The sequence below is a fragment of the Ptiloglossa arizonensis genome, chromosome 12 (assembly GCF_051014685.1).
Source record: "Ptiloglossa arizonensis isolate GNS036 chromosome 12, iyPtiAriz1_principal, whole genome shotgun sequence".
In the NCBI taxonomy this organism is placed as follows: Eukaryota; Metazoa; Arthropoda; class Insecta; order Hymenoptera; family Colletidae; genus Ptiloglossa; species Ptiloglossa arizonensis.
The window spans coordinates 8,466,654-8,489,849 of NC_135059.1; the positions used below are offsets into that span (position 1 = coordinate 8,466,654).

Below are 23,196 nucleotides of genomic sequence, written 5' to 3' on the forward strand. Positions count from 1 at the left end.
GTTGCTTTCTTCTAGGACTATAAATTTATATATATTTTGTTCTGAAATATACATAAATATAGACCACCACAGTTATAAACGTTAAGAACCATCGGGAGAGATCTCTGTATACGATCAATAGAGATTTATTGCAATTCGTCAAAGAGGTGTCATACGAAAAGAAAAATAGAGGACATAACGGGGGTTAGGGAGTGGAGGGCTGTAGAAATACACCAAAGTTCGTTCATCTATGCGAACCTAAGGTCTAAAGCGTTTCAAAGGATGGTAATCGTAATGATGGTAATATATTAAAATCGACGTTACTTTTTAATCGCTTAAACTTACTAATATCAATCGTAATAATTACAAGCATCGTTACGTCCTTATATAGTCAGCCGAGCGCGAACGTCGCTTTTCATTTCGTCTCCTGTTCGCTTCTACCGATCTCGAACTTAATTGTCCCCCACCATTCACTCCGCCGTTCATTCTTTCATCGTTTTTCATTGCACTCCTACCCGCTCTCTATGACGTACTTTCTTTGTCACTCGCTCTCGCTAGGCAAGATTATACCTCGACAAATCGCGTTACATCTTAGAAAAATATGCTATGTCTAAAATAGGATGAAGGCCTGAAGGCAACTGTTCCGTCGATATTATTGATAATCTCGGTGTGTGCGTACCTCCTCTATACGACGTTACTTCAATCTAGCTGACACTCTTTTTTTCTTTTTAAAAGATGCGCGTCAGAACAAAAATCTTTCGCGACGACAAAACAACGATAACAACCGACATGCAAGGGGTGCGAGACTTTTCTATAGCCATCAGGATTTTTCAATTGCTTTTTAGTTGTCTCGAGAAAAGAAAATTGTTCTCAAATAACAATCGTATGATTTCAATACATACTTGTGATCATTAATTAAAACATGGCGTTGCATTAAAGACGACGGAAACAGTCCAATCATTTATTTGGAAGTACAAAATGTAATCCGCAGCCTTGAAACTATCAACTTAAATTATAGTACTTATTTTCAAATTGTCAAAGAAAAAAGAAAATATATGGTGTAATTTAAAAAAGAAACATAACTTGATACTTATGAAATTAAAAATTGATGTAATGCGTCAACAATGTCACTTCGTAGTTATATTGAAACAATACGATTTTTATTTATAACATTTCTTCATACGACGATTACAAAAAGTTGAAAAATTGTGACGACCGATAAAGTCTCACTCTGTACACACATATATTGTCCATAGACGTTATGTTTAATGATTTGTGAAGTCACGGCAAATAGTATACGAGTTACTAACGAAGAGAAGTCGATACTTCAATTCGCTGCTTTGCTGCGAAACACGTAACAACATGCTCGTTTCCCTTGCAGATACAATAATTTCACTAAAAAGGACTATCGATAACGTGGTACTGAAATAAGAACGATTTACTTTATTCTATAATCAATACAGTACTTTTTCTTTGCGTTCATAAGACTTCGTTCAGTATTATCGCTATCGGCTGTCACGCAGTTCCAAAGGGCGAAGGATCGATATATTCATTTTAAAAAAACGCAAGTATTTCGAAGACAGCAAATGTGATGATACGATACATAGCGCGGTGTTTTTCGTCTCTTTCTCTCCCTTCACTCTCGCTCTCCCTCTGTTAAAATCGCAAAGGACCCAGTGACGACTATCGATTCACACGTTCGAAAGAAGGCAGAGTACGCGAGAAAGCAGTTCTTTTTCACAAAAAAAAAAACTCACGAACCACAAAGCAGTTTCGTTGCACGCTTCGCATGAGATTTTTAGTAGAAGCGACTCTTAAAACTCAAACACCTAACGCGGCAACTTCCTCTCTCTATGAGCTCTACCTAAAGAGTTCAGACACGCTGGAGAAAACTGAAACGTACCTCAAAGTATTGCAACACGGAAGAAAATGGTTAGAAACAGACGGAGAATATTTAAATTTTCCACAAAATCGATCGAGGGCGATAGTCGTCCCTTCGTCGAGGGGCCTTGTTCTTTTCTCGGGCTGGCCTTTAGACGTTTCATCGTTTTTAGTTGCACGTGGTACAATGTATTAGCACCAACATATCTCTCGTGCACTTCTACGTACGATTTATAAGAAGGGAAAAAAGAAGAAACTCGAGAAAACCGACTGGTTAAAGTTTCGATAACTAATCCTCTACTGAAATCGTAGGGAATCAGAGAATAAGGGCTCACTTTTGCGGAGATTCGTGAACACGGCGTAAATAATGATTTGCAATATAGTTTGAAACATATTTAATGAGGAATAATGCTGGTTATATTCACGTGAAATTGGACATAAACACACAGTACTACTTATACTTCATTGCATTATTTATGAATCAATAGACTAATATACTTAATCATTATTAGACTAATCGTTAACCTAGGATTGTGATCACCCATCAACGTCAGCCACTACCTAAACAACATTCCCTTTTTTTTCTTTTGATATACGAACGAAACAGAAATATATATACAAATTTTTTCGACTCAAACCGGAACTCCCGATGAGACGTCTTGGACAGACTGACCGCACTAAGAATTCTTGAGTTTAGTTTAAAACAAACTTCATATGCGAATTTTGCGTTTAAGTAAATTAATAAACATAATATAGAATAATAATAAACCGTAATAATCGTAGATAATAATAGGTAATAGTAGTAGTAAGCTGGCAGCAGTTAGAACCAAATATATTCTCGATTAAAACTCGCGCTAGATGACAATCTGACATGGCACTGACATCCAATTTTGAAGCATTCGTACACGTGGCACGCACTCTAATTTCTTTTGTCTCCATTGTTATTGTTTCATCTGTTTTCGGAAATTTCGTTTTTCCGTTCTATCTGCATATCGTGTACAAACCAATTTTTGCTCTCATTCTCCCTCTCCATCTCTACCGTTAACGCTCACTCTTTCTCGTTCTTACACTCTCGCTATTTCTTTCTTTCCCTCACTCTCACGCACATATACACTTTCCCCTTCTCTCTTTCATTCATGATCTCACATTCACCCGTTTCGCCCCTCGACGTGCAATCAGCTGCCAGATAATTTATCTCGTTTTCTCCGTTTTATATTCTGTTTGTTTATATAGTTATATAACCATTTTCCCAACGACTACGCACTAAATAGTTCAAATTTTTTGCACTTTTTCACCAACAACAACTGGATTGTTGCGCCGAATTTCTTGAGCGCCCATTTCTCTGTAATCGAATTTGCAATCGTGCTTGTCACTGTATCGATGCACAGAGCAGAACAGTCCTCCACAACGGCACTCGAATCCTGAAAAAATCACAGTGTCAAATATAAGATATTCAAAAGTATCCAATGTGACTTTTCAAGTCATATTTTACTTACCGGTTAACCCAACTTTTTTGCGACACACTGCACAACGATTTTTCTTCTTCTTAGATTCTTTATCAGTCTCTTTGCCATCAAAGCAGTCATCTGCATCCCCACTACTCACAGATCCTTCTGCTACTGCTCCACTGCTTACACCTACTTCGCTTTCCTGATCTTCCCTGTTTATCTAATGTATAACAGAAACAAGTTTATTCTTATTAATCACACTTGTAACAAAGAGTAATATGTATGTATAGTGTTTTAAAAGCATTAGGCTTCTGCTTTTTATAAACAATTTTTTTTTTCACTGACATAATATTATTCTTAATACATATGTAAATCTCTAATTGTTTTTAGAAAAAATAAAACCAAGTTTCTAAAATTCATTTGAATAAAATTCTTATAAACACTGAAATTACATTAAAAAATATTTGACTGCTTGCTGTTTTAGTTACTTTATAAATTTTATACTTTAACTGAATATTTTTAAAAGCAATCACTTGATGGAAAAAAAAACAAATTTTAGAATTTAACCTACCAATAAAAGTCTCATAATTGTGAAAAAAAGTGTTAGTTGATTAAAGAAAAATATAATCTAATTTTATAATTTCTAACTTTCTTAATTCTTATGTACATTTTTAAGTATCACAACATATATGGAAATTTTACTAGATCAAAGAAAGCATTAAAACTTAAGTGAAACTTACTTCTTTGGGGTTGGGCAGATCTGTCATTGGTTGAGGTATAGTAGGAATGGTAGGTTGGGCTGTAGTTCCTGTAGCTGCAGGACTACCAAAACCGCCTTGCAACGTGCCAGCGTTACCAGAGACGGTCTGTGATGTTGGTACAGTGGCAGCAGACACTGGAGGTTGTTGCTTCTTTTTTAGGTTTTCTTTGTAACAAAGAGAACAAAGGCCATCTGTGGCTGGCGAGCCATAAAATCCACAGCCACTACGGCACAAAGCTTGCATAGGATTAGATTCTCGTTCCATTTCGTCTGCTTATCCCAGGAGAACTTCGACGTTTAAGTGAATTCTTGTTTTTATTCTACTTGCAATTACTCGAGAAATATCGAGTAGTTGCAGTCAGCTAAGTGAGGGATAACTAAGTGTCTCTTGCCACAGCTCGCTCTCTGGTTGCTCCGTCACGACCGCGTGTCACCATATATTCACCTATTAAAAGCAATTTACTTTAGAATTCATTTCTATAATATAAAGAAATAAATTTATTCACAGATAATGTTCAATCTAGATACGTGCAATGTCAAATTTAAAATTGTAATTAAATCAATAAGTACACCAAATAAGTTGTATCAATACGTTTAAGAAAAAGTTATAACAAAACTTTAAATTGTCTCAGGATAATAACGAATACACTATGCATGGAACAAAGCTGTTGTTGTCGCAGGTTCTTCCAATGATGAGAATGTGCAAAGATTTAATTTTAGAAAGTACTGGTTTGCTCACATTTTGTCTTCTGTGAAATATAACTCGTCGCTAGATGTTTAATCATGAAAAAGGCGTTGGAACAGCATGATGAACTCGCGACAGTTTAAAAAGGCGAAGAAACGTAGTGATCATTACACCAACGGGCATGATACATCAAACGCCAAAGGTCGAATACGTCCATAGAATTAAAAAAAGAAAAAAACGAAAAATAAAATAGAACTAGACACACGAATTTTCACGTCGAATTTCCACTCGCGCACACGCGCGCACACACAGAAGTCTATTCACAGAATTAGAAATCATCAGCAGCAACAGCGATATCGTGAGACAAGGGCCGTTCCCCTCGTGTAGAACTGCTGGTCGAGAGAGTGATTCCTCCAAGGGCAAATAAAACTCGGGAATCGGGAACGAAGAGAGAGAAAAACAGTGGACCGGGAACGAAAGAAACAGGAGAAGAAGGTGGACACGATCGGACGGTCCGGAAATTTCGAGTGCGACGACGACACGACCGATCCGATTTTCCCGTTCGACGCAATAAAATCCCAATGGAAGAGGCGTGATCGGGAAACGTGATATTACTCACTTTCCAACACGCAGTCGTGTCGCAACCAACGCACAACATGGAGTAAGAATTCGTTCGAGGCATTTAAGTGGGTTCCCGTATCCTTATCGCGACGTTAGACGACGTGCCATCGATAGCCACACGAAGACTCTCTCCTAGCTCGTTCGTAAATCTCGGCGCAATTCGCAGCCACTAAATGCGCGCGTTCGCTTTGTCTCTCGACGCTTCGTAGCAAGCTAAAACGAAATGTTACCAAATAGCTCTCCCTTTCTCTCTCTGTTTCTCTCTTGCTCTTTGTGTGCAACTTCGCGCTCAAGCGCTCGATATTACTTCAATCCGAGGAACCTGCAAGGACGGTGGAGAAACAACGATAACGACGACGACGGCCGAATGTTTTCATGATGGCGATCGTATGGACGTACAGCCTTTGGGCGGACGTACAACCAACAGACTGCGACACACTACGGTTACCCACATGGTGAGGTTAGGTCAGAGCTGCGTAAAATGTGCGTTTCAAATAGTAAATAGGTTTATTTCTAAATCTGATCTATCGTAAGTGACATAAAATATTGGTTTATTTGTATTGTCGTGAAAATAGAACTATGATGTTAGTTGAAATAAACAAATCCACACACAGGTACTGTTAAAAACAAATGTATAAAAGCATTTTATTTTAATTTATACTTCTAAACTGGTTAATTAAATATTTTGTTTTCACTCTTAAAATATTCTATAAATATGAAAACAATCCTAAAATAGTTTGTGAACCAAAATTATATAGAATTTGAAATAGAAGTATTTTGTAGGTCATCAACTTAAAAAAATTGTTTTATGTATGTTACTTTGTATTTTACATTTACTTTAATGTTCATTGTTTATAAGAATATTTCAAATACTTTTATTTCTATTTTCTACATCTTTATTTATAATGTATGTGATAAAAACGTAATAAATAAATACATCGCAAATTATGAATTTACCGAAATATTTAGATCCTCACCATTTATTTTTATTGGTCTTCAACTCTTCTTTTTAAATATATTATGCTTATTAAATAACTTATTTATATTTTCTCCTTTGGTTGCGTCTGCGTGTATATACAATTCTCTGTATTACGTATTCTAATCTTTTCACGATTTTCCCATCGAATAATTCAATACAATTTTTCAGAGACAGAAAATGAACGCGATTTCTATGTAACGCACTAATAATTCTCTACTAGAGAACATTACATTACATGACGATAATAATATGCTTCACTGTATCTCCTAAATGAATCGCTAGATGTCGTACTACGACCTCTCAGTGCTACCTACGTAATGTAATAAAACCAAAAACCTAAATGTTGTTTGATGTATGTCGAAAAACGAAATGGGACGACAAAGAAAAAAATTATTGTTCTTTCTTTGTTCATAGTTTGAAACGTGTGGCAAAGAAATTCATACCTCACATTTCTAAATATTCAGACGTGTTTTCACTTTCACCGCGGATGAATTTTATTCTAAAATTATTGAACAATAACTCTTTTTCATCAGGGAAATAATAAAGCGAAAAACTTTAATGTCATACCTGTATAAATAGATACTTGTTTAAGTAACTATTATTGTTTGTTTGAAATTATCATAAGAAAACTATCACTAATAAATCTTCGTCAGCTAGTATTCAAACCTGTTGCTTCGAACGCTTTTAACGACACACACGAAAAATGAAAATACACTATTATATTGGAATCGTTTCAAACAAATAATAATTAACATGTTCAACGTTAAATCTTTCTTTCGATGAACTTCCATCGTAGTGAAAGGGCTAAAGAACGAAATGAACGGGATTTAAATCCGTTAGTTCTTCAGAACATATGACGTCATTGCAGTAATTATGAATCAAATCAAACTTGAGTCACGTGGTGAGAGGTTTGTGAAAAAAAGAAAAGCGAATGACAAAGCAAAATCCCCATTTAGTCACATTTAGCTCCAAACACAAGTGATTAACTCATTTTAATTTCTCAGTGTCTACAGTGGTAGCAGTAAATTTTGAGTTTGTTATATTGTACTTGCAATAATAGGTAATTTTCTTTACATCAAGTTGCTGAACCTTTAAATTTACCGACGGATGGTAATCGTATTTTAATAATACACGTGTCAACGTGTATACTTAAGAATCTGTCAATACGACTTTACAATATAAAATTTTAGCTATATCAAGTCCCATTATTAATCATTCTTATAATTAATAATTTTTCTATCAAATTAAAAACATAAGATAGATCAAAATTATAGCATGACGAATTAAACAAAAATAGACATTTTATGAATTACTTTTGATTAATAGTTGAAGAAAAAATTATTATATTAAGCGGTCGAATTTGTTAACTGAGAATATATCAAATTTTCTTTTACGATATAACAGTAAATTTGGAGTAAATTTTCGAAACATGGATTCAAGCAGATCGAAACTTAACGTGTTATTGACGTACAATTACGAATGTTCTTGAGCTCTAATATTAGTCGCTCGTTGAATTGCGATCGTGCAATAAACATCTAACCGATAGCCAGGCGTGTATCAAAATTAACAATGCAATCACGTGATGCAAGAATTATACGACGTTGTAATATAAATTAATTATATTCTTAATTGCATAATTTTGTTATATATGAAAAACATTTAAACAGCAAATATTCGGTTTTCTAGAAAAAATGTTCACTTCATCAAATGTCAAAAATTTAAGAACTCACGGTTTCGTAAAGCGCAACCAACGTGTTTGAAACATGAAATATTTTCGCAAGCCAGGGTTATCAACTGTTTAATGTATTTACGATTAAATTAGATACACGCGTGACGAATGACCTAAAAAATGTTCATTTCCGTAAGCAAGATGATAAAAAATTATCTAACATTTTCAAATGTTCTTCTGTTTCTAAAACATTATTGGTACAATCACATTTATCCCAATACTTTCTTTGAATTTCATAAAATATTTCAAACATACGAAAATTTCTAAAATGCATAAAGTTTTTGTGGTATATGATGCACGAAAATTCAAAATTTAAAGTAACCAATAAACTAAAATAATTTTTTAAAAAAAGATTATATTCTTCGCAAACGCATTTTTGAAACTTTTTAAATTGTATATAATGACTTTTTTAAAAAATTCAAATAGATTTGGCAAATGACGAACGTTTTAACGCGAAATCATTCTCCGTATTTATATCAATATAAACGCAAAAAACTATTTTTAACGCAACGATATTAAAATATACATTACAATATATATAATTCATAAACAATGGTACTAATAAAAGATATTCGGTTAAAAGTAAAAGCGATCGTAAACGTAGTATGTATGTAGATAGATTCTTAAACGGAAAGTAACCAGAACTAGCTTAACAACGATGCAAAGAAAAGGATAGATTTCATATAGAACCAAACTAAAAACGAGCGGTCGTTCTCGATGATTCTAACGTGATTGTCTACATTTGACTCACTTCGCGTGGATAACAATGACGCGTTCCCACTTTCTGCTTACTTATTGAAACGCTTTTGTTTGGAATAGAGAAACATGTTTACTGCTTGATTTCGTACGCGGTTAACCTTTTTTTTTTGCAGCTGTGTCAAATCCCGAACAATGGAACTTCTGGTCGCAGCCACTACATGAAAACAAATAATTACCATTACTTTCCACGCCGAGCTATCGTTTACGTGAAGATTTCTTCACACTTGTTTCTACAAAACTGCTACATAGAATTTTGATTTTATACGCATATAACGATAGGAACTTTTCTGATGTAACACTGTGAAATTTTAAGTAATAAGTACAAAATATGATACGAAGAAATGCGAAATATAATTTATGACCAACCTTGACTTTGATTTCGTCTCGATTGTACAACAGACTCGAGACGGATGTTTGAAAACGACTAGTATAGTCGACAGTGAAACTATGATTATCAGTCACATCAAATGCAAATATAACAGAACAAACACTAATGTTAAATGATTTTTAAAAATAATTATATCAATGGTAGCACAAAAATTCATCTCCGATTTGTTTGTTTACTTTGAGATCAAGTTTCACAACTTTCGTCGCGATAACGCGTGCAACTTTCGCCAAGTCTAACGGACGAAATGGTGAAATTAACGAATCTTACGATAATAGGAGTGAATAAAAGTGGTTTGAAATTATATATTCCTTTTTTATTTTTTGTTAACAATATTAATTTATTAGTTCTAGAAAAAAATATCTAATTCATAGTCTATTCATTGTTCTCACAACGAAATTCCGCTTTATAATGAAGTAACACGTGGTAGGTACAGCTTCGGGATGCATGGTTCCCAACTTTAAATCACGCCCATTTAAAACGATAAGCGACCCATCCTACCATTCGAAATAGCATTTTAGAAGCTTCGGAATGGAAAGTTCATTATACTTGTAACGAATTCTTGTACAGCTCATTCAAAATCCACTAAAAAATAATCCAGTAGTCTCGTTCCTGCATACACACCGCGTGCACATGCTACCGACAATGAACGGCAGTGAAATTCTACGAAAGCGTCATCAGACGATATCAAAATTATTCTCCGCTGGTAATTGTACATGCAGCCATTTTACGACATCACTCATAGCGGAAGAAAGCGAGGTGTGGCTGGTTCTAATCTACACCGACACAAGCGTCAACCTGCTAATCGTTTCTATCGCGAGCACTCAGCCCGAGAGAGCCAACACACACAGAACCTGTTGGTTTTACATACACCGAACAGGGTTACACACGTTAACCTCGCGTCGTTAGCAAACAAGGCAGCCGCCATAGTCCAAAATCCAATTGAATAAGCCTCCGATGAGATCGTAAGCCTCCCCTATTCCATGATACTTTTGTCTACTGTGGATTTGTTTCATTTTACAATCTCGCGAATATACCACCTACAAACTCTCGCATACAACTTTACGTTTACGTTACGACCGCCTCTCTACCTTTCGAGAGACTGCATTGAACTGAGCAAACGCGACACAGAAAGGAACAGCTAAGCAAGCTGCTCCGCCGCACTGTGCGTTGTTCGTTCGTGAGCACGGACGAAGCTAGTGAAAGGTTTAAAACGCTTCGAATCACTTGAAACACTTACGATCAAAGTTTCGAAACAGTTTTAAATATTACACGAAAATAAGAAGGTTCATGAGAACTCGATCCAATTGTTGTGATAAATTTTGAACGTTTGAAAACGATACAGTAATTGAAATTATATCAAGTTTGTAGATTGTTTTCATCATAAAGGAAATTAAATTAATATTTTTAAGAAGACATCCAGAAGTTCTACAAAATATTTGTACTTTAAATAGTATTCAGAACGATACACACTTTCACAAAGCTATGTATATTGTTTAAAAATTTGTTTGCAAAGGGTAATATAATGAAATTCCAAAAGTCCCTTTCTGCTTTGATAAATTGCAATACATTTTGAACGAATATCTGTGAGTAGATTATATGTTTATTTTTCTATATAAAGTAGAAATATTAAAAATGTGTGTAGTTCAGTTCCTTTTCGGACCCTTATTATTTTATTTGTAATGCGTATAAAACCGATTTGAAATTTCAGAAATACTAATGAAGCACAATAAACCAATGATTAAAAATTGTAAAAATTCTTTAAGTTTCCCTAATTTTAATATAAATAAACATAGAATTGTGGTATAAAAATATTTTATTTCGGTATAATAGTGACTTGTAAGACATCATGTACAATGCCCATCACTAGCCCAAAGAACATATGAAGGGCCAAAGGGAGGGGATTTAAGACCAGTGCGGATACGGGTGCACGGAAGGGGGTATGAAAACCGCGGCGGGGGAAGGGAACAGGGAGGATAACGCATAAGTGTGCTTTTGCGCTTGAATCGTATCGGCGCTGCCGTCGTGCGGACACGGCACACACGCATGCAGTCAAAGAGCACGAAGAAACGGGACGGACACCAGAGACATGGCTTCCATCCTTGAGAGTACGCACTTAATCAGAAGTTACGTCGTTGTTTCCTTTGTCCCGCGTAATACGTATTTCATGTCGCGCAGACATCTTTTTATCAATAGAAACGCGACGGGATAAGAGAAGGGACAAGGCGAGAGGGAATGAGACAAAGAGGCGGTTAGATCCGAGGCTTTTGGTGAAAAGGAACATTAAATCGGACGTACTATTGCGTGCACGAATTTGATGGGTATTCGATAAAAATAGTCGTGGTAGACGAACGGGTAGAACTATTGCGACACTTACCAAGAGCTGTTGCGGTGTAGCAGGGCGCAATATGTCAGCTGACTTGACGTGTGACCGATCGTAATCCTGCGCCAGTATCCGACATAATTCTCAGCGGAACATTGGGCCTCTCTGTTACAAATCCAGTTGATTCCGGCTACTGCTACGCGACCCGCACTCTCACAAAACACAGATATCGGTTATCTGGTAAACTAAGTCCTCGCACCAAACTTTCGATTATCAGATAGACGACCAAAGCTGCGGGCACGGGAACAAATACTGCCGATGACTGGTGTAAAGTTAGATCTCTTACCCTCCCCCACTCCACACTCAAAGCACTCAGCACCAGGGTCGACAAGCACGAACGGGAGCCGTGTTGAATTTAAGTTGTCGGAATCCACTACCGCTAGGCGGCAGCACAATTCCGTAAAATGGTACTACGAGACTAGCTTGAAAACAATTGTTCAATGGTGTACACGGAGGCATGCGTGTTGTAGCTGCTTTTACTTTTTTTTCTCCACGTTGAATTTAATCAGAGTTAAACTTAATTAGTTATAAAATTACATTGAAATTGTATAGTGCTCCAAATAAACAATCCCGTAAGGAAAATTGCATTTTATTAGTTATCTCGTTTAAAAATTTTAATAAATCTAAAATCTTCCTTTTTTATTGTAAAAAAGTACTATAACAAAATTAATCAATTGTATAATCACTTATATTATAAAAATGCTTGTTTAAAGGAACGAACTAATACTACTTTTGATCATTTCAAGGTTATGTTCGTGTTCAAAATTTATTCCTCAAAATGGAGAGTTTTCATTATGTTCGAACTTATTACGATTATAATACTTGAAATTTATTCAGTCCATTATAGTTTTACACATTATTTGTTTGTTATTAATGAATATGTTTGAAGAAAATAAATGCATATTTTACAATAAAATCAAAGGGCAGTTTTTCAAAACTCACCAATCGAAAGTCAGTTCTTGTGAAGGAAAGTACGTTATGATTGGCACGCAATGTAAGGTACCCTCATTATATTAATATGTCAGTGCACGTTGCGTTTGCCGCTCAAATTGGTTAGCATACCTGTTTAAACGTTAGTGAGCGTTTTTTTTTTTGTATTCGATGCAGCTTGTGCAACTGACACATCTAAAATAAAATGAACAGACTATTTAACTACTCGAGTTTAATATTTGTAGTAAATGTAAATTTACTAACACGATGTTTGACAACATAAAGCAAAACATATGTAAGTAGGATTTGAGCTAAAGTGCGGGTGATATAACCACGTCAGTGTCATTCACAACACTATATAAAATAGTAAGAGAAGATGAATACCCCGCAATCGAATAAAAAAAAGGGCAGGAACAGAGTAGGTGGTATGAATAATGATAGCACCAGCCCGACAAATACGGAAACACTAAACTTACAGGAAACATCGAAATTTGTTTTGGTATGAAATGTATTATAGTTTTTAATTGAATAATTATTTATTGTAAATAAAATCTTTTAATTATAATTATCGATTGTACTTAAATTTATGATTCAGAATATGTGATTTAAAAGTTAAAAAAAAAAGAAAGAAAATAATCATTGCATTGTTCTTTGTAATTTGATAAATGTTACATTTGGATTAAATAGAATTAACTGGATTTTTTATTTTGTTATTTGTTTTTAAGGTAAACCCAATTGGTGAAGATGCACATAAGACGTTTAAAATTGGAATTACAGACTCTGTACCTATCATTTCTTTAGAAGGAAATGGATTTGATGAGAAAAGCATAGTATCAAAAGGTCATACCATACAAACTGATAAAGATAAGGATGAAAAGAATGTCCTTAGTAGTTTACCTGTTGCAATGGTTAAGGAAATAGATGGATATGAGCAGCAATTAGGAGAAGCTGAACCACTTCCAAATTCATATATTAGATTTATGGAACGCAGTGGTGAAGAACTTGATGGTATGCAATATTGTCTTCAATAATATTTGTTTCAACTGAAATAATAACTTGAATGTTATTGAAACTAACTTCAAGTATATATTTAAAAGTTTCCTAAGATTCTTACATAGTCTTTCATAAAGACAATTACTTTCTGTAGGAGAAGTAGAATATGATCTGGATGAAGAGGACACTGCATGGTTGTCCATAGTGAATGAAAGACGAATAGCCTCTGGGTTGACACCACCTTTAGAACCTGACATATTTGAATTATTAATGGATAGACTTGAAAAAGAATCATACTTTCAACAACAGAGTAATGGAGGTGGAGGTGTAGCAGCTGATGAAGATGCAGTTTGTTGTATCTGTATGGATGGAGAATGTCAAAACAGCAATGCAATATTATTTTGCGATATGTGTAATCTTGCCGTTCATCAAGATTGTTATGGTGTACCATATATTCCTGAAGGGCAATGGTTATGCAGAAGGTGCTTACAAAGTCCTTCACGGGCTGTTGATTGTGTTTTATGTCCAAACAGAGGTGGTGCTTTTAAACAAACTGATCGTCCAGCTACATGGGCTCATGTTGTGTGTGCTTTATGGATACCTGAAGTAAGATTTGCCAACACTGTATTCTTGGAACCTATAGATAGTATAGAAAGCATTCCTGCTGCACGCTGGAGACTTACATGCTGTGTGTGTAAACGTAGAGGATTGGGTGCTTGCATTCAATGTCATAAAAGTAACTGCTATGCTGCATTTCATGTGACATGTGCACAACAAGCTGGTCTATGTATGCGTATGAGGACAGTACAACCAGCAAATGGTGAACCAATGTTAGTTCAAAAGACAGCTTATTGTGAAGCACATACACCTCCTGATTATCAACCTTCTACTAATCCTGCCGATGCTAGAAGAAGAGCAATTGCTAATAAAAAAAGTTCTTCTGCTCCTGTTATTTCTATTCCAACCATACCACCAGAACGTATTAAAGAAATTGCTAGGTAATGATTTCATTTTTTATTCATATTAGTATATACATGTATTGTAAATAGTTATAAAAGCTACCAAATATACTTTAATAAATACCTATTAGCTTAGCAGAGGGGTTGCCTAAGAAAAGCCAACTGATACAACGCCTTATAGCATACTGGACTCTAAAACGTCAATATAGGAATGGTGTTCCACTTTTGAGAAGGCTTCAGAGTTCACATCCACAATCTAGACCACCACCACTTGGAGATCACTGTTCACCACCACCTGACAGTGAATTGCGCGGAGAATTGTATCGTCAACTCAAATATTGGCAGTGTTTACGTCAAGATTTGGAGCGTGCCCGATTACTTTGTGAACTAGTTCGTAAACGTGAAAAACTGAAAAAAGAATTATTTAAAGTGTAAGATTTCAACGAAAATTTATAAAAACAATACGCAACTCAAGTATTATAGAAATTTTAATAAGTACCTAAATTGAAGGGATGTTTAATCTTGTAGGAAAGAGAAGTGTTTGTGGTTTGAATTACGACCGTTAGAAAGTATTTTGCGCACTTTATTAGAGACTATTAAGTTAAAAGATGTAAACGATGTATTTGGACAACCAGTAAATACCAAAGAAGTTCCAGATTATTTGGAAATTGTATCACGTCCCATGGATCTTTCTACCATGCAGGTAATTATTTGTGCTTAGTATTGCATAAAACAAAAATGAAATAATTTCCTTAATTTATATAATCTTCTTCTCTTCATCATGTCACATTAGGATAAAATAGAAAGGCAAGAATACGATACCATTGGAGTTTTTGAAGCAGACTTTAACTTAATGGTAAACAATTGTCTGGCATATAATCGTAAAGATACCATGTTTTATCGAGCTGGAATAAAAATGAAAGAACAAGGTGGTGCTCTGATAGAGCAAGCCCGTAAAGACTATCCTGATCTAGATCCTATTAGTGAATCTGAACAAACGGGATCTAAATCTAGAAAAAGGGATCGTACTAATCGAAGTCGTGGAGAGGTTGAATTACAGACTGGAGAGAAAGAAATAGGAGGAGGTGTAAATAGAAGAACAGCTGTTTTATTCACTCGGAAAGCTAGAGCGCGTGCCAGTAGAAGCAATCAGATGTTTGTTATGGAAGATGATAGAAAGAAACAAAGTGATAGTTTCAAAGTATATAGGTAGGTATGCTTGCTTTTCTTTTATAAATATTTAAATAAATTTTACATATTTGTATTTTCAATAAATTTTTTGCCATGACATGTATAATTGACATTTGTAGGAGCGGAACAATGGACAGTGATGTAGGAGAAGGTGAAAGTCAGTCATCGAGCTGCAGTAGTTGTTCAACGAGTAGATCTAGTACACCCGAACTAGAAGAAGAAAAACAAAGGCAAGAAACAGATGAAGCGAAAAAAGAAACCGAAACCAAGCAAGGTGCAGCAAGTAACGGTTTAGAGGCTTTGCAACTTGTATGGGCAAAATGTCGAGGTTATCCGTGGTATCCAGCTCTGATAATAGACCCTAACACGCCTAGAGGCACCGTACATAAGGGTGTACCAATACCGGCTCCACCTGATGACGTATTAGCACTTGCCGTCAATTACAAGGAACCAGTATTTCTTGTTCTCTTTTTCGATACCAAGCGAACATGGTAATTTAATTCCCTCGCAATGCAATTACATTCATTTCATAGTCCAACGACAAGAAGATCAAAAACAATCTTTGTTATCCTGCTCAGTATAGTTTTTTGTATCGTATAAATATAGTCATTAATATTAATTTTCTATAACGACATAAAATATTATTTCGTAGAATTGAGAGAGTATATAATTGTTATAGGCAATGGTTACCAGGCGAAAAACTGGAGAAACTCGGAGTATCTCAAGATTTGGATGAAGCAAAATTGATTGAATCTCGAAAGCCTGCAGATAGGAAAGCTGTGAAGAAGGCGTATCAAGAAGCGCTTCATTATCGCAAGCAGACTCATAATACAACGTTGAATGCTGGATCAACCAGTTAATTCTTAAAGTTCTAATAAAATATTATTTGTAACTAAGTTTAAGAAGTTTGTAAGTATGTAAAAAGAATTTTAACATAACAATATAACTTATAGACTTATGTTTAAGTCATACTTTTCCAGAATTCTATTTATAACGTTTTTAAATAATGACTGAATTAAAAGTGTAAAAATCATTGTTTACATTAAATTCACTGTCTACAGTTCTGTTCTGTGTAATTTTTAAAAACACTGTAGAACGATATGTATAGGTTGTCGAATACTCAGTAGTATTATATTCTCAAAAATATATTTTTATGTTTATTTCCAATTTACAAAAATTCAGTAAAGAAGATTTGTCAGGAGGTATGGTGTGCGTTTTCCATGATTTCAATATCAATGTATACATTAGTTCGTGACTTCGTTCAATTTCAGATTCTTTTCCACGTATTCGGTAAGTTCTTTAGCATACATATCTAATCTCTGAGTCATCTGAAATTTGAAAACCAACATGAAGAAAATGTATGAAAGATATTTATTACTAAGTGGAAATACACAAAAATTGTTAACTTACTCTCAGGCACCATACGTCTTTCATTTGACGACACAAGTTCAAATCTAATTCACAGACAAGAAGTCCATCTTTACAACGGCTTAAGCCAGGAGTTCGAGTTCCATCAGGAGAAGTGATGTAACTGGATCCGTAAAAGTGTCCGAAGTCGTGATGTGCGGGGGCTCCATCTCCCGATGTGAATTCATTGGGGAATATCTCGGTTCCAACACGATTAATCGCGCAAGTGTAATAACTGTTTGCTATAGCTGCACATCTTGCTTCAATAGACCAAATTGGTTCAGATGTGTGACTAGTAGTTGCTGACGGGTTGAAAACAATCTGAACAAGTAAAATTAATGTAAAATAATTAATGTAGTCATTGTCAAATTTACATAGGTGATATTTTCTAATTCGTTATAAGTAACTTTACCTCAGCACCGTGCAATCCGTACATCATCCAGTTTTGCGGATGATGACGCCCGTAACAAGTATTAATAGCGATACGTCCGAAGCAAGTATCAAAAACGGGGTGTCCAGAATTGCCTTCCATGTAATATGTAGACTCGTTGAAGTCGCCCACACGAGGAATGTGGTTTTTCCTGCACTTTCCAATCACTTTTCCCTCTGGGGAGATCACCACTGACGTATTCCACAAGGTATCGCCGTTCTGGCTATCTCTCTCCAAAATTGGAGAAATAATGACCATTCCGTGACGTTGAGCCAGCTCACGCATGAGTATTGTTGTTGGTCCATTTTCAACTTCTTCGGCAAATTCACACCAAGGATATTTCTCTCTTGTACAGAACACGAATGGCATAGCTGAAACATAGTCAAGCGTTCCTTTTAGTGCAAAATTTTACGAAATTTTCTTTAATGCAAAACCTGACACTTTCTCTAATTGTAGATGCTTTTGTCTTGTTTTATTTTTAATACCAACATGTAAATTAAAATGCTAAAATTATAACAATCTCCTGAAATAAATATACTGTTTTTTTTTAAATATATCAGTAGTTAAAGGAGAGTTGTATTCAAATTTTATGGGAATGAATGTTAAAATTATTATCATTATCACACTATGTTACCATCTTCATTTTTTTATCGCAAGTTTAAGTTACTTATGACGTAAAATAGTCTTATCTAATTTTCTGCGATTAATCTTAAGCTAATACATCAACAATGTGTAGGAGACCACAAAAATATATGATTCTAGTGCATGAAAACTTATTATCTATTGTTTTTCGCATGTGTTGTGTGTGCTTGTCGCGTATTTTTGCGCCAGATAGCCGAAGGCGCGCCGACAATCGACCCGTGAAGTTTTATCTCGAAAACGAAACTATAGATTAACAAATGATACAACAAATTTTCATTTATTTCGACACGAGAAATTCGTGTAGTTTCGTGAGTCCTTGTGTATTATTACATACAATTACATTACATACCCCAAGCTTCTTGTAGACAAAGTACGTTAACGCCACAAGCAGCTGCATGGTTAACGTATTTTTGGATTTTCAGATGAAGCGCATTTCTTTGTTTTTGTAGAGGTTCCGTTGTAGGCAACACTATGGAGTGTTGAATCAATCCAACTCGCACAATTCGTGAAGGCCGTAACTGTTCTTGACGACCTCCGCCCATAACATATCCTTTGACATCGAGTTCCGTAATGCCGCCCCATTCCGGAAGATTTAAATCTCTGCCAATCAATTAGAAAATTATTCAGAATAATTATTAATAAATAACTTATAAATAAAATTGAATGTATGTACATATACACTAGTTTCGATGTATGCTTACAGAACTATACATGTAATGTATTATATATTCATGTTTTTTGTTTGTTCAATTTTTAAATTCAAAAATATTTCGTGGGAAATTACTTTGAGAAGCCATGATATCGATGCAAACTGTCGTATTTGCAACAAAGTGACAAAGCAACATATGTCAAACATTTTGTTCACACGTAACATTCAATAGAAAACTTTCGAAAAGACCGAAAGAAAAATAGACAACGGATAAAATGACGAAACAAGAAATAAATAAATAACAAGTAATAAATCTTACTGTAATTCACGACCATATAAGAGACGCTTCACTTCTGCCAGTTCCTTTTCTGGCAAGTTTTTCTCCAGAATATCTTCGATAGTTTGGTTGAATAAAGTTTTGTTCATTTTGTTACGAGTGGTACGCGATGTTTATTTTAACTCTTGAGGTTATACTGAATGTTCGTGCTCCTGTGACAGACTCGAGAGTATTGCTAACAGTACGGATTTTACTGAATATATACTGACTGTACACGTAAATACGTATCAGAACCTTACGTGTTAATCTTTATAAAAAATACTTTTTTGTGGGACTGATTAATGTTTGTTGATCGGTACTCGTAAATCTTTCCAAATTTTCCTTATCTTGCCTGCTTTGTATGGTACAACACGAATAAGAGAAAGATATTTCTCGAGAATAATCTCATATTGGTATCAATTGCGTTACCTTATTTATTTCTTGTCACATATAAACATTTTTATTTTCGTTTTACCATTTGATACCTTGAGAACTTTGACCATAAGATACCTACCGTATTTTAGTACTTTTATTAAATGATATTAATACAAAAATAGATTCTGATCGGTTAAAACTGCTTTTTTTCAAAGTTTTAATTGTTTAGAATCAATATTTACCGTAAAAAATATACATTGTAAAGTAATTATCGTAATACATTTAATGATTTATGGAAATATTTTTAAGTTAACATTCCGTCAACTTTAATGAAATGCGGTATTTTTTGGTTAATCTAGTTAATGAAAATATGTATATATACGAAAATTTAACTGATAATGATCAAAAACAATATACCACTTGTTTTTCTTCAAAGAAATTTACTTTACAACGAATTTATTTGTTCATTTATTACGATTATTTTACATTGTTAAAATTGTTTTTCTACATTTTTTATACAATTTCAGAAAACTTATATTCATAAAATTTTCTATTCTATTCATTTTAAGAAACTACATAAAAATGTGAAATTTTCAATCGCAATTTCGTTTTTTTTAAAGAATTTTGAGCTATATTCTAATTTTCAATTATCTACTTTTTTCGCGATAACGATAGTACTTATAACTGTTATTCTTTATTCGATCAGTTTGTTAAATAAACGGGCAGTAAAGTACTTCGATCAAGTAAAAAGGGGTGTCGTATGTCCCCCGGTCTCGCTGTTTACGAAAATTATTTAAAAGGTTCGAAAAGTCGATAAAGTATAAAGTAAGATAAGATGAAGTGTATACGTATAGATATACACACATGCAAATATAATTATGAAATATTGAATAATTTATATATAATATTGATATAAAGGATAAGCTAAAATTTGGAAGTGTTGAAATAACTATTTAAATAGAGTATCAGTTTTATATAAGTGGAATCAATAATTTTATTTGGCAGAAATTATAGAGGATGTATTTAAAAAATAAATTTATTTAGACTGCCTACTCATCGAGGCCCACTAAAACTTTGGCAATTATAGCATTAGATATGCACGTCACTGTTTTTTGACGCGCAGCCCTGATGCGCCTAAACCCGGCTCGTTACACACTACTTGTATAGATAGTGTATAAACAAGTAAAATAAGAAGAACCAAAAACATTTGAACAATAATTTTCTAGTGTTTTAAAAAGTGAAATGTTTAACATTTTATTGTTGTAATTTGTTTATTATAAGAAGTGACATATATTTGTAAAATCGCACTTTTTAACATAAATAAGTGGCTCTCTTTCATTTAAGGTTAATCACAGTCGATCTATTTATCTCTGACAGTAACGAAAGAAGAAAACAAAATTGATAAATACGATTTGACTAAAGAATAAAATACGTAATTACAAAAATGGCATTGGCTAGGGAAAGACGTGTAAATGCTGGAAATAAAATGGCAAAGTTGTTGAACGAAGAGGAGGAGGATGATTTCTATAAAACAACTTACGGTGGCTTTGATGAAACTGAACAAGATCATGATTATATGTTAATATTTAATTTTGTTAGATACCAATCTATTATATTTTAACACATGTTAGATTTAAGTTATTTTGCCCATGTAATTGTAGGGAAGAAGATGAAGGAGAAGACGAAGTGGATTCAGATTTTAGTATAGATGAAAATGATGAGCCTATTTCAGACACTGAACAGGAAGGACCCAAAAAGAAACGTAGACTAGTAACAAAAGCTTACAAAGAACCCAAAGTTCAGTCTCAAGTGCCACTAAAGGAAAAGAAAGTAAGACAGCCAAAATATAATAGAAGTTTCATAGAAAGTACAGGTAAATATCTTTGTACAAATGTTGTACCATAAGGATGGAAGTTCAGTTATAAATCTTTATAGAAAGAAAATCAATACGTCGCTCTACTGCTGCAAAGTCAGCTGCAACACAAAGACGATTACGAGAAAGAAATGAGGATCAAAAAAGGAAAACAAGAGTTATAAAACATGACACTTGGAAACCAACACAAGAAGAATTATTGGAGGAAGCACTGCAAACTGAACAAATCAATATGAAATCATTGGGTAAATTGAAATAACAACAGTATAGCTATATAAGGAAATCCAACTTTTCCTTCTTCCTGGTTGATTTCTACTGTTTTTGTTATAGAAAAGTATCAAAAGTTAGAAAATGAAAAGAAAAATACTAGAACAGTAAGAAAAGCGCAAACTGGTCCTATGATTAAGTATCAATCATTAGCAATGCCTGTTATTGTTCTTTCTGAAATAAATTTTGACAAAGATGATAAAATTAGCATTGATGATGATGATGATAAAAATCGAAATGCAAGTTCTGAAGACAAAAGTTCAGAAGAGCTAACAAGAGAAAAGTAAGGTATAATTCTTCATCAAATTGTGTAACAATAATTTCATCAAACCTATCAATTTCAGTAATGTGATTATAAAGTCAGAACATGATACAAATGATACTCCAAGAAAAGAATATAATTTATCTGCTACTTCTCATATTTCAAACAAAAGCAAGTATCGTTGTGAAGAGACAAAAGGATTTTATGAGCGAACATTTATTACTTTTGAAAATGAACACCTGTTCTCAGAAGCTTTTAAAAAGCCTGTGGTTCGGAGACCACCAATGAAAGCTTTATGTGCAATTACAAGGTAAGGTATAAGTATATGTTACATAATGTATATGTACATATACTTCTTTAAAAGAAATCCTGTTTTTAAATGTAAAAACCATATAGGCTCCCAGCAAAATATCTGGATCCTATGACTCAACTACCATATAAAAATGTTCAAACATTTCGATTATTACGTGAAGCATATTATCAACAATTGGAAGCTCGAACAGACATTAATGATACATCACAAAGTTCAGAATTATTAAGGTGGCTTGAATGGAGACAAAAAAATCATGGTGGTGGGCAAAGAAATACAATTCGTCTTGAACCAGCTTCTGCACCCATGCCTTCATAGTCTGCCCTTTTAGTTAGCAATATTACAATATAATACTTTCTCCAATACTTTTGCAGTTACTGAGATTTGCCATTTTAAACATTTTCTTATTTTCACTAATCAAAATTTTTCATGTATTGTATGCATCGTCGATACTTTTAAAAAGTAATACTATAACTGTGAACATTTTTTTTTTTATAAAATAAAATAACTTATTTTATAAAATAATGCGCACATAGAACAAATAATACAAGAGTAATTTTAATTTGTTAAGATCTAGAATTACAACAAAGCGTTCACAATGTAATTAATTTTACAATAATTTTGAGACTTTTTCTAGATTCTTAGAACAGTAAAAGTATAGTGAAAGGAACAAAGAGTAATTTATTTAAATATATGACAAACTTGTAAATAATTATATAATTTATGAATACGTGCTGCGTTGAGTGATTGCATGCCTTTTGCACTGTTATGCGAATTTTGAGATTCTGTGTACAGTCTTAAAAATGTGATGAAGTTACAATATAATACTTATTTGTATGATTGAATCCTTTTATTGTTACCGTCCATAAACAATAAAAAATAATGATCAGTGTATTTTATATAATAGATTGTAAAATGAGATTGCATGGTAATTTTAGATTTCATTATTTTTAAATGTTTACTATGACGTTAAAATAATCAAT

General features: G+C 33.9%; 4 protein-coding genes across 10 annotated transcripts; 2 read left to right on the top strand and 2 right to left on the bottom strand.

Annotated features, from left to right (window-relative positions):
* Positions 1-1,402: 1,402 nt before the first annotated feature.
* On the bottom strand, positions 1,403-11,888 carry Drn (zinc finger AN1-type doctor no). Of its 3 annotated transcripts, none has more exons than XM_076324465.1 (4): positions 11,604-11,888; positions 4,049-4,513; positions 3,357-3,528; positions 1,403-3,281 (listed from the first exon to the last, which is right to left on the bottom strand). In XM_076324465.1, exons 2-4 carry the CDS (start codon positions 4,331-4,333, stop codon positions 3,133-3,135), a joined length of 606 nt encoding a protein of 201 aa, XP_076180580.1. In that variant the 5' UTR covers positions 4,334-4,513; positions 11,604-11,888; the 3' UTR covers positions 1,403-3,132. The 3 variants fall into 3 exon arrangements, with proteins under 3 accessions (XP_076180580.1, XP_076180582.1, XP_076180581.1); XM_076324467.1 differs by lacking the exon at positions 11,604-11,888 and adding an exon at positions 5,373-5,739; XM_076324466.1 differs by lacking the exon at positions 11,604-11,888 and adding an exon at positions 4,808-5,354.
* On the top strand, positions 11,279-18,092 carry Br140 (bromodomain-containing protein 140). Its single transcript, XM_076324455.1, has 10 exons — positions 11,279-12,181; positions 12,356-12,603; positions 12,785-13,038; positions 13,265-13,547; positions 13,687-14,530; positions 14,623-14,922; positions 15,020-15,194; positions 15,285-15,700; positions 15,802-16,173; positions 16,362-18,092. Exons 3-10 carry the CDS (start codon positions 12,916-12,918, stop codon positions 16,540-16,542), a joined length of 2,694 nt encoding a protein of 897 aa, XP_076180570.1. The 5' UTR covers positions 11,279-12,181; positions 12,356-12,603; positions 12,785-12,915; the 3' UTR covers positions 16,543-18,092.
* On the bottom strand, positions 16,812-19,650 carry Pyd3 (beta-ureidopropionase pyd3). Its single transcript, XM_076324463.1, has 5 exons — positions 19,130-19,650; positions 18,511-18,761; positions 17,502-17,890; positions 17,093-17,410; positions 16,812-17,010 (listed from the first exon to the last, which is right to left on the bottom strand). Exons 1-5 carry the CDS (start codon positions 19,234-19,236, stop codon positions 16,927-16,929), a joined length of 1,149 nt encoding a protein of 382 aa, XP_076180578.1. The 5' UTR covers positions 19,237-19,650; the 3' UTR covers positions 16,812-16,926.
* On the top strand, positions 19,003-23,155 carry Yl-1 (Vacuolar protein sorting-associated protein YL-1). Of its 5 annotated transcripts, none has more exons than XM_076324459.1 (7): positions 19,003-19,115; positions 20,846-21,079; positions 21,163-21,374; positions 21,437-21,619; positions 21,705-21,924; positions 21,986-22,213; positions 22,300-23,155. In XM_076324459.1, the coding sequence occupies exons 2-7, from the start codon at positions 20,946-20,948 to the stop codon at positions 22,529-22,531; spliced, it is 1,209 nt and encodes a 402-aa protein (XP_076180574.1). In that variant the 5' UTR covers positions 19,003-19,115; positions 20,846-20,945; the 3' UTR covers positions 22,532-23,155. The 5 variants fall into 5 exon arrangements, with proteins under 5 accessions (XP_076180574.1, XP_076180572.1, XP_076180577.1 ...); XM_076324457.1 differs by lacking the exon at positions 19,003-19,115 and adding an exon at positions 19,126-19,328; XM_076324462.1 differs by lacking the exon at positions 19,003-19,115 and adding an exon at positions 19,525-19,539.
* The last annotated feature ends 41 nt before the right edge of the window (positions 23,156-23,196 follow it).